The sequence below is a fragment of the Lonchura striata genome, chromosome 6, assembly GCF_050655825.1.
Source record: "Lonchura striata isolate lonStrDom1 chromosome 6, ASM5065582v1, whole genome shotgun sequence".
Taxonomy (NCBI): Eukaryota; Metazoa; Chordata; class Aves; order Passeriformes; family Estrildidae; genus Lonchura; species Lonchura striata.
Genome location: NC_140708.1, coordinates 25415019 through 25427059, shown reverse-complemented (window position 1 = coordinate 25427059; position 12041 = coordinate 25415019). Strand labels below are relative to the sequence as shown.

General features: G+C 37.3%; 1 protein-coding gene across 11 annotated transcripts in view; it reads left to right on the top strand.

Moving 5' to 3' along the window:
- EXOC6 (exocyst complex component 6) overlaps positions 1–12041 on the top strand; it is an 87388-nt gene that overhangs the window by 55895 nt on the left and 19452 nt on the right. For 10 of the 11 annotated variants that reach the window (XM_077784642.2, XM_085582541.1, XM_077784641.2 and 7 more), the window contains one exon: positions 7134–7207. The exons of the other annotated variant lie outside the window; for it this stretch is intronic. In XM_077784642.2, coding sequence (XP_077640768.2) covers positions 7134–7207 — 74 coding nt within the window. The remainder of the gene's footprint in view (positions 1–7133; positions 7208–12041) is intronic. 11 annotated transcript variants of the gene reach the window in all.

The window sequence follows — 12041 nt, the reverse complement described above, 5'->3', positions numbered from 1 at the left end:
TGTGTTTTGCATGGAGCTCTTGGCTCAGGATTGAGCTGTTGATCTGTAGGAAGGAAGTTCCAAGAATACGTGTTAGGGATGGTTGTATAGTTGATGACTGAGATACAGTGGAAAGGTTCACTAGAGATTTTTTCCATTGTGTATTTTCAGATTCTTCTGCTCTGCTTTTGGGTTTTTTTGTTTGTTTTTTTTTTTCCCGAGGTATCTTTTGTGTTATGTATTTGAAGCATAGATCTCAATGATTTTGGTGACAGCTGTAAAATGAGGCAGTTATACAAGTCAGATCCTGAGGCTTTTAGTTTGGATACATGAAAAAAATTGGTGACTACTCCATTAGAAGCCACCTATGGGAACTGAAAATTTCATTTCAAGCAATTTGGTTAGCATCACAAAATGTTCTTGTGGGAGTCTAGAGACAGACATAGGGATGTTTTTGACATTTCAACCATATACTTGTCTTTCCTTCTCCTGCCTTAGTTGTTACATTCCAGCTGAACTCAGTAACAGGTAGAGCAGGCATCTTTCTGACAGTCCCTCACTGTCCAGCCTTAGGGCCTTTCAGGGTCAAATTGATAGAATATTTGTGATTGTGACATTAAAATTTTGTGCTTGTACACGGTAACCAAACAGATAACGAATTGACTTTTCTTACTTTTAGTATGCTTGATGTTGCAAATTTAATAGTGTATTTTTCAGGTAGGTATATAGGAGTGTGTTTATGCATTTTTGTAGTTTCCTAGATATAAAAAAGATACCAGTTGTTAAAAGAGAAATGATATCTTATTCATAATACTGACATCATAATCATTCATCTTAACAAGGTGAATTAATGCAACCACTAAACCATCATGTGCCTTCTGAACAAATAGTGTAACAGTGAAGAAAACTTGTCCTTTACAATATTATTCTAATTGTTTCTAATATTTAAAATAACAGCTGTAAACAATGCAGTAGTTCACTACTCTCTGTAGATGACCAATGCCCTGTTTCACCCTGGGATTTCTAGCAGTACAGGGGATAAAATGCATGTCTTGCAGGTGACTTTCACAATATCTTCACAGCAAAGAAGGGGGAAGTTCCACTGTTTCCAGCTGTTGTCTGGTCTTTGGGTTGTTTTCAGACCTTCTTCTTCTCAGGCCAAGGTTGATATGTGCCCTGATTAGTGTTCTCCTAATTTCTATTACCATTCTATCTAGCATCTTTGGTTGATGCACAGCAGAAACTTTATTCAGTGAAGAAATCTTAGTAGAATTTTATTTAGTATAAAATGATAACATTTCATTATTTTAAACTAAATAAAATTATATAACATAAATATATTATTATATAAAATTATATAAATAAAATTATATAACATATTATATATGTAAAATGACATACTTTTTCATATGTAGCTGTTATTCTGAGTATATGGCATGGACAGGACATACCAAAACTTTGGCCAAAATAAGAAAGTTTCAGAAAGCTAGTAACTTAAAAACTGAAAAACTCATTTTTCCACCACTGTGTAATTTCTAGCATGGGCTATATAAGTGCTAATAGAATGAACTTCATTTCTTCCTCTGTGAAAAGCTTTTAAAGCATGTTAGGAAAAAAAAAGAAAGGTTTTACATAGAAACAGAAACCCTTTGAGTAGTTTAAGTACAATTATGGAAGCTTGTCAGAATAGTGTGTTGCAACAAACCACATTCTGCAGTCTGTGGAATAAAGGAGTGACACAAGATTTTGGTCAGACTGCTTTGCTGATGTGGTTTCATTCATAAGGTCCATCACAGGCACATTCCAGGCCTCACTGTGATGCCTGTGATTTATGTTCTTGCTCATCACCCTCCCCCAGCTTTATTCTTTGATGCTTTGGGATTAATGGATACGACAGTGACATTTCAATTAGTGCTTAGAGTGTGCGAATAATTCACAACTGTTGGGAGTTTTCTACTGTATTGTATTAATGGGTTTGACATTTTACTTACAATGGAGTATACTCAGATGAATTTTGAACTAAGAATTTAGATGACATGTAGAAACTTATTAATATCTGAACATAAACTTTTAAAAATTCTTGCCAATATTGTAGTATTTTTTTTCTGATCATTATAGTTTTATTCTGTCTAATATGAACTGGAGAGATCTAAATAAAATCAGAAAAATGTGATAATTCATTAGTTTCTTTCCTTTTCTGTTTAAAAGTAATCAACATTACAAACAACAATCCAGCAGTCTGTTAAAGTCAGTAAGTGCTCTTCTTAGGAAAAAAAAAAAAGTTTTCCATCATCTTGCTCTTCTTCTAGCATGTTTTTTGTTTCCTTCCAAACGTTCCAAAAAGATTTCAGTTTGATTTCAGTTTGTCCTGTTCTAATGAAAGTATTTCTCTACTTTCTCTGCAAATTTTATAACCTAAAGCGGTGTTTTACCCCTGTATTACCATTCTTTCTCAGCTATTATTTTCACTAGGATGATTGAGATTCCTGAAACACTGTTCAGAAAATAGAATGCACTGAGTCCCATTGAATAAAATCCAAAGAGTAGTCTTTTGCTTGAATATTACATTTTGGTTCTTCATGGAAGGAAATGGATTGGGAAGGGGTGTTTCTGTTTCTTGAAGATGAAATTCAAATGTGGGTTACTGGGAGAAAGGTATGCATAATACAGAATGAGCTTTTCAGACACCATCCAGATCTGCTTAGCCTACATCAGCTTCTTATTAAGAAATTTGAACTTGTCTAAAGTTGTAATTGTTGGAGGAGCTAAATGTTTTTGCTTTTTTTTTATTGATGTGTTTTAACATAGATTAATTGTGAGGCAGGATTAATTGACAGAATGAAATATAGGTGAGTGGGCATCCTTCTGCACCCATATGTGAAAGGGTGAAAAGGTTTTGGGTCTTGCCTATAAGCAAGCAAGGGTTAGTGGAGAGTTAGTGCAAAGCTGGGTACTCGGTGTTTTCCTGATCAGCCCTCTGTGTGGCTTCCTGGCAGTCCCTCCTTCCCCCACTGCCTGGAGAGCAGCAGCATCCAAGAGCAAGTGATGTCCTGACCAAAGTGTTCTCTGCTGAGCCCAGAGTCCAGGTGGGCATGCCAGAAGCTGAGGAACCCAGATCCTGTATTTCCTTGAAAAGGCACCATATTCTTCTCTGGGGGCCCCTTGCTTTACCTGCCTCCTCTCCCTTCTGGGCAGCCAGGTTAACTTCACTGGCTGGAGGCCATCCTTCATCTGCCGCTCACATCTGGCAGCAGGCGCGGCGCAGGAAGCAGCGAGACCTCGCTGGAGCTGGGGCTGCAGCCTGGCCAGCTGGCAGCTCCCCCAGCAAGGCTCCCCCCAGGCCTGTTTGAACAGCTGGAGCATCCAGCAGGGCTGCAAAGTGGCTGAGGCAGCTGAGACAGTCACGGGATTCTCTGCTCTTCCTTTAAAAATACTTCTGTAGCTTTGCTGTCCCTCCTGTGAGTCAATGCCATGAGACTGGAGTTAAGCTGTCCTCATTTAGCTTTTGATTCAAAGTCTGGAGTCTGGTTTTTCATTTCTTCCACTGAGCAGCTAAACTATTTGTCAAGAATTAGGTACTGAATGCCCAGACCAACAGTGAGGTACAACCAGATGATGTCTAAAAGACAGGATTTTGAGCCAATAAATTTAAGAGGCCTGTTAATAAATGTAGAATTGTGTAGAAATTCAGTGCAATTTACAGTTAAAAGTGTCTTAAATTCCATTTAGTAGATACAGCCTTTATGTTAAGATCGCCATTAATACTTATATATATATATATATGTAAATTCTCATATGTCCTGAATACAAAATGTAATTATAAGATCAAAGCAAAATATTCAAAAGAAAATGGACTGAAGTAATCTTTGCAATGTTTGTATTCATCATTATAATTGATGTGTTACCTTCCAGTCTGTTTTTGTATATTTGTTTCATTTGATCCTATCTTCTTTATATTTCTAAACCATTTGTTACAAGGAAGTATGTTGGGATTGTGCATACTGAGGACCCACATTGTTCTTGTTCTAAATACACAATATCAACAAAGCAGAGGAAGAGAAGATGAACAAAACCCTTGTGAATACCAGATTCATATAATGTATATTTTCAACTGATTTTTCCCAAACATTTGAGTTTTTGATTCAAACTGCTGAACAGCTAGTTGTTTGCCCTTAAGAGTGACAGTTTAATAGTGATCTTTGCATTTCATTCTCCTATATTGTAAAATTCCAGAATGCTTTTATGCACATTAAGCCAAACATCCAACCAGCCCCCTACCCCTGCAAATCCTCTTTAAGCCTAGAATGATTGTAGGGGGTGAATATTTTAAAAGATGTATATATGACAGTGTTTCATTACTATCTAGAAAAGGGCCCTTAGGACAAAGACATTAAGAATGTTAATCCTGTTCTTATATCTTCCTAATATGCTGTGCAGTAGAAAATATTTAATTAGCTTTGTAAAATTGTTAGCAAAACTTAAAAGCCCTGCACTGAGGGTGGAGGGGGAACTGTCTGACTGTTACCATAAGTAGATTATCTTTTTGCCCTCTGAACTCATGAAATTATAATAATGAAACAAATTCTATTGTAGTCACCTGTCAGAATGTTCCAAATGTGAGAATAAATGTTTGTGCTATAATGAGTGTCCCTAATGTTGTAAATGCATTCATAGTATAAAATTGCAGTTTAAGAGAACAAAGCTTGTACAACAATTAGGTTTGGTACATGACGTGCTTCTTGTTCTACAGCTACAATGCTAGTAAGTATTATGTAGAGAAACAAAATTATTCTGCATTATTTAATGCATTAGGATAAATTCCAAACTGTCTTAGCCTGATGAGCACATAAAAGATGCAAATATTTGCCCTGTGGCATGTAAGATTATTCTGCTGTAGGAAGAAATCTCCCGAAGTAAAAAGTGCCAAAAGCAAGCTGAAAAGACTTTCTGAAGGTCACAGTTTTCAGTTATATTTATTTTTCAGTTCTGTAACCCCTTTCTTGCCATTATCTTCTTTTTCCCAGTGCTAGCTATAATTCTGGAGTGGCTGAGAGCTGGGATTCTGGTGGGGGAAGCTGGTGGCAGTGTGCTGTGTATGAGCAGAAAGTTGGGACCAGCTCAGATGATCTGGTTTAAGGAGTGTAAAAAAGACCCCCTTTGACCATCATGCATATCCTTCTTATTAATGTCCTGTCATAGCTCCGAACTCATTTGTCTCTCCTCATCTGTTTGCTGTGGAGCTTTGCTTAGGATTCCCTGCTGGAGTGTGGTGTTCCATGTTAAACTGGGTTTGGCTGAGCTCAGAGCCAGCTTTGCTGTCCTTACAAAAGGGTGTTCCTAGTGGCCATGAAAAACAGAAGACAGCCATGTAACACACAGGCCTTCAGCCTGGGTTGTTCAGTAGGGTGCCTAAGGTTCCTAGGCTTAGGCATCTTCGTCATTCTGCAGGCTGGTGATTGTACAAGCTGATTAGTCTTTGCTGATTTAAAGAGTTTATTATGAGAAAACTCTCCCTATAAAATACTGAGCCTAAGGTATGTTTTTTCTACTGTTTTTTTTTAAAGGCATGTTTGTGATCAATTAAAATTCTGTGAAAATGCCATTAGAAAGTTGGTATTACTTATAAAGAAGGAGGACCAGGACAATTTCAAATCCACATGTGAATACCGTAATTAGTGAGCATTTGCCAATGTTACCAGTTCTTGTCTGTGATATTACAGTGGTCTCCCTAAGCATTTGATAGTTATTTTTTATTTCTTCAGTTGATAAATAATAAGGTTGTATTGCAGTTGAATTCATTCTCCTATTACATGACTCTCATGAAACAACTTTTGCACTAGTGTAATACAAGTAATAAATTCTGCTTCTACTGGTAAAGCTGCTATTCTAATACCATATCCATCTATTACTAAGCTATTTTTAAGTATTCTGAGATGGTCCTAGTAGTTTCTTGTTCCATTTAAATAGGTGCCATTATCTAAAATTGTGTTTTAGACTTGTGAAATAGTCAGTTTGAATTCATTAGTCTGCTTTAGGTTGAAACACACATTCAGAAGTAAATGTTTGAGGCCATTATTTTACCATCGTGTTAGCTCAGACAGCAGTGTTTTTTTGGATTTTGCCTCTACATAATCCATGATTTCTAACTAGCCTTTAAAAAAATATATTAAGGATTTAAAATAACTTCTAAATGTTAGTATTAAGAACAGTAGAGTTTAGCACTGGGTCTGGAAATTGGATTCATATGTTTTGTTTACCATTGAATGACCTGTTTCTCAAACTTGGGAAAAAAAATTACCTTTCATTGCCTTGGCTGATGCTTCTCTAAAGCTGTTGCAGTAGTATCTACTTTGTTTTGTTGAGAGTTGTACCTGAAGGGCATAAGAAAAATACTCTCAAGTTCCTTTGAAATAAGATACCTAACCTGAATGAGGATGTGAGGTAGTGGTTGTTTGTTATTAACTTGTGTCTGGGATAATAACAAAATGTATATTTATTTTTAATTTTAATGACTATTGATCTTTTCCTTAGTTATATCAGTAGCTGACTTTCTTTCACTTACCATGTTGCCATTTTTTGTATTATGAATATATTTTTACCTGCAATTTTGACAGCCAATTCAGCATGAGCAGAAGTTCATTACTGATAAGCAGGCTAAAAGGCATGAGCAGGCATTTCAGCTCTGCCCTGACCATGGCATGTAGGGCTTTCTACTTGTTGTCTACACATGAAACCAACTCCCACTTTAGTGTTTGTCCTTTAATGATATTTGGCTGGAGGTGGAGGTTTGCTGTAACAAAGGCAGATGCCTGAAAATACTTTGACAGCCATGGAATTGGAATTATTTTGAAATTCTTCAGTAATCATGCACCTCAGGCTAAAAAATATCTTGGTTTCTGTGGTCGTAGCATTACTACTGGGTTAGAATTTTAAGCAAAATTTCTAATAATAGTGCTAAAATTATTATTCTTTGGGATTATTGGAGAAACTGTTGAAAGGTTGTTTGTTGGTTTGTTTAATTTTAATCAGTGTGAGTTATTAAACTATTAATATGAAACTGTGCTGCCTAGCATTTATATTGCACAGAGCTTGATTTTTCTGCTAGATTAAAAGAAAAAATCTACATCCGTAATATTTTAACCTTTTTTTTGCAGTGTTTGCTAGTTCTGAGCCTGTGCCAGGATTCCAGGGAGACACCCTGCAGTTAGCTTTCATCGACCTCAGACAAGTAAGACACTAGCTGGTGTTTTCTATCCTTCTAATTTCCCCTTCTGACCAATGCTGAAGTTATTAAATTCAAGAACCTTTCATGGTTCTGCATTCCCATGTAATTAGTTGTGAAAAGCAGTTATTTGAAGTGTTGTTAGTGGCACTATTCCCTCTAATTTAGTATAAAACTGCTTCTCCAGTGTGTGGTTAGGGGGCACTGTGCTACTGGAAGTACTGTTACAGGAATATTGGATTGAATTTTGGTCCTGACAATGTTGTGAAGATCCTGTGATGCCTTTTTGCAAGAGTGTGCATGTCATCATGGTGTGTGCTGGTCTGACTCCATTCTGATAATTTGCTCCTGTCTACAAAACTACTCTGGATAGCAGAATGAGGCGTGGTATTATTTAACATTTCCTTTCCTGAATTTGTTACATAGAATTCTTTCAAACTGTTGGAAAGCAGCTTTATTCCAACTGGATGATCTTTATTTTACATAAAATTTAATTTAATTATATTTTAAATGCTGTAATATTGGAAGCACTTTTACACAGATCTTGGGAAAGTTTTCCCAGACTACTGTCTACTAAAATCTTTGTACATTTGGACAGTATAACCACCATAACAAAGGATCTTCAAACCTTTTCATGTTTGAAGTTAGCTTTTACAAAGGATTTATTATTTCATAGAATTATAAGTGTAAGTATAATTTAAATAGTTAAATGGGTAATTTACTGCACATGGAGGATCTTTACCCTTCTGCAGATGTTGGTCTTATTTTACAGGGCCATTACGAGCCTATCAAAGTCATTAAAAATAAGAGAAAGTAGAAAGAATTCCATACCAAATTATCTATATAGCAAGAATATTTTTGCTTTTAATAATTTTTAATAATTTGTTTTTCACAACAAGATTATTAAAGGGCATTTCAGAAGGGAAGATTCTTGAGGCAAAAATATTCAGATTTCTCCTGGTAGTTAGAAAGAACTTCATTAAAGTGTGTTTTTAAATTAAAAAGTTAAAAAAGTAGGGTTCTCTGTTAGATTCTTACAGTAATATAATAATGAACAATATCTACAGTGGGATAAGTGTGTGCTGTGTGACAAGGATACAGGATTATGGCTACAAGACTTGTTCGTGCCACAAGTCTCATCTTGACTAGCAGCCTTCCTCTTTTGGATTCTTTTTTAACTCTCTTTTTATTGTCAGTGTTAAAAGAGACTAAACATCTTCCAATTTGTACTTAGATAATTTCAATTGAAGGGAAAGGATGTTGAGATTTTGTCACCATTTCTGTCATCCACCTAAGTGGAGTCCTTGCAGAGCCTTCGTTTGTTTGAAGGGAAAACATGATTTCCATATATGCAAGAGGGCAGGGTGTGTACATACTTGCTACAGGAAATAAAGATTTTTGTATGTTTTAAGCACTAATGGGGAGTATGTCACTTAAATAGGTATTATGTTGTTTATGTTAGCAATTTATATTTAGAATTCTCTCAAGCACTTTACAGAGGATGCTCTGTAGGTCATGTGAGTTTGATTGACTTAATATGCTTTATAAACAGCAAAATTTTGAGCAACTCTGTTGGGTTGCAACTGGAGCTTGCAGATGTAGAACAGTTCTAGCATATTTGGTTTGGTTTGGTTTTTACTATATTTTTGTGTGCATCACCAAAAGGCAGTTCAAGCACACATCAAAAACTTCTACCATTTAGTTAGGATTTTCAGTGCTTTCCCTCTTCTCCTTATTTGTGATCCATTTCTGTCTTAATAGGGTAGATGACAGTTCTTTTCAAGAATACTTAGAAAGGCAACAGAGCCTTTTTCAGAAGGTCCTTATAAAAGGTCATGCTTCTGTTTTTTAGTTTGAATTTGATACTTCTTCATGAATTGCAGGATATGAAAGATAAGGAAGTAGGTCCAGTGGTCAGGTTTTACCTGCCCACCCGGACTGTGCCCTGAGGTCAAACTCCTGATATTGGCTGTTTGGTACAGAGGAGCTGATGACAGGTAGGGGCTGATACAAGGGGGAAAGCTTGAACCGTATCAAAGCTAAAAGGCAGGAGATTTGGGACTCAGTGAGAGACTGTAGCTAAAAGATGGATCAGCAGGATTGCCCTCTTCTTAAAAAGCAGCTGACCTGCAAGGGAAAAGACTTTATCGTCCTGCCAATCACATGGTTGCTAATGGAAGCCAGTTATCTCAACAACTGCTACTCTGTGCTGTACTAGTGCAGTGTGTAAGATTAATGAGGATTGGGCAGTAGGACATTATAGCACATATTACTAACGAAGTAAAGTCACAGGGAGCCAGCTTGGAAGACAGAGAGAGGAGCTGCACGTGAATGATTACCATGTAGGGAGGAGCAGCTTTGAGAAGAATTGCCATAGGTATTTTCAACCTAACAGGTCTTGATCCTCTATCTTTCCCTGAAGACAGTGTGTGGCCAGCATGTTGCCCCCAGCACGCCCACTTTCCTTCTTCTTTCCACAGACATAGAAGAGCAAACAGAAACAGCTGGCACAAGGAAGAGTTGTGTCTAAGACAACAGTAGTTAGTAGCAGGAAGCTCTAAGAGGACAGAAATCACAAAGGAGCAAGCACTTACCAATGATCCATTTGAGTCATCTCTGTCTCTTTATACTGTTCTCCACGTAAGCTTTTGTCATACTTAACATGCTCTTTAAAGATCTTTGTAATCTGAAGAAACCCTAGTCAATAAAGATTTTTGTGCTATTTTCATCACCACAGTATCTCAGCATCTTACACAAGTGGCTTGGTGGAGTTAGCTGATCCCACTTGATCATCTAGGAAGAAACTTGCAGCTCCAGCTAGTTTAGCAGGTAGAAAACTGGGGCAGAATAATGGTCCTGTGCAGCTGCAGTAATTGTGTCATGCCTTATGCCACTTGTCTTAGCGTATGACCTGAGGTCACACCTGTGTGCACCCTTTGACCCCACTTAAAGCCATTGAGGGGCCATCTCAGCAAGGCAATTATCAAAGTGGCATGTGCTGCTTTACAGAGAATGGTCTCTGGCATCTTGTGGAGATGACCCAGCTCTCCTACAACTTGCACTGCTCTCTGACAATCATTTCTTGCTACTGGCTGTGCAGAGAACCTGGGTAAATAGTGCAGTTGCCCAAAGTGAGGAGGGAATCAACTATGGGGACTTTGCTACCAATTCAGATCTTAGGTCAATTGGAATTAACCTTCTAAAGTAAGCAAGTCTTAGTTTGTCTTACTTGAATCGTCTCTGAGGAGGAAGCACAGCCTCTGACATTAATTAGTTTTTTCCTAGTTATGATCTGTTCTTTAGTGCCTAAAGACTAGGGTTACAGTTCTGGAATGTGAGGCAGTTTCTTGTATGTCCTGTACATTTAAGTACTGTGAGGGTAAGACATGAATATTATAATTTGTTTGTTATTTTTTAGAGAGCCAATGTAGTGGACAAGAACAATAACCTTGTAGTAGGCTAAGAGTTCAACGCTTGCTGTTCTAGGCCAAATGTCCTGATTCTTAACTTAGTGGGTGCTAACAAATACCTATTCTTGAAATAAAATTATTTCCTGCAGAACTATAACTAAACTGCCAACATAGCTTAACTTTGTTTCACTTTTGACTTGACAAGTTGATTCTAATGTTACTGTCCACCATCAGCACTGCTTAGGGGTGTCTTCCTCTACTATCTCATCTAGCTTGATGATTTGTGGAATTTCCTTGTTTTGCTGGGTTGAGGAGAACTGTGTCTTATCTGTGTTCTTTTGGCACTTAAGTACATGTTGTTAACACCTTCCAGCTGCTGTCAGTGTTGGTCCTGCAAAGGACAGCAGTTTCAAGTGAAAATGATCCTATGCTATTGGTAACTCCAGAGTTAAGCAACCACAGTAGCATTATCTCCACCCACATGGCAAACAGAATTTACAGTCTGATAGTGGTGTCCTTCAGATGGAAGACCAAGGGCTGTGATCATCTATGTCCATAAGCTCTGCTAAAGTGTGGGGGGAAATTTTAGAAGATTTTCGGGAGTTTTTGTTTGTATTTTCTCAGTGTTAGAGATAAGTTGTAGACAAAGTCATGACACAATCAATATGATTAATATAGAGAGTAATTTATTATAGAAACATTAGAAGGTAGATTTTTGTCAGACTTTTGTTTATGATGTGTGTACATAAGCATGTGTCACTTCTCTGAACTGAAGTTATTGGTAGTATAAAACATGTATTCCATCTGCAAATTGACACCTGATATTTAGAAGTATAATAGATTTTCTTCTAATTCCGAATAATTGATAGTTTATTTGGTTGCTTGTCCATTTATACTGGAATGTGTTTACTGGTGAGAAATATTACTAACCTTTTGAACTGTAGTATTCCATGCAAAAAATGTAATGTAAATTTATTTGAAAGAGGAAATTGTTATTACTACTTAATATAGCCCTCTTCTTTCTTCCCATTCATTACTGAAGCACTGTCATTCTGACAAACTCAAAAGTAACTTCTTGTAGGTAGGAACTGTGTAACAGACCACTGGGCTTCAATCCCAGGCACAGGATTTTCTGACACTAAAGGCAGGGTGACAGTTCAGTCTTCCCCACTGTTATGCTTGCAGTGTTTAATTTTCATTAATTTCCTGTAGCAGTAACTACGTTTCAGCTCTGGCTTGTCTCTGATTCCCAAACATGCAGCCTGCCAAAGATCTTGCCATCTGTGTTGCCTGTGGAGAATGCTCTTGAGCCCTTCAGTAGACCTCAGAGAATTAGTTGCAGCCTGTTGCCAAGCCTGTTCACCATAACTCTTGGAGGCTGAGGGCTCTAAAGGTGTGCTCTGGCTTCCTTTACAAGCTGCCAGCCCGCA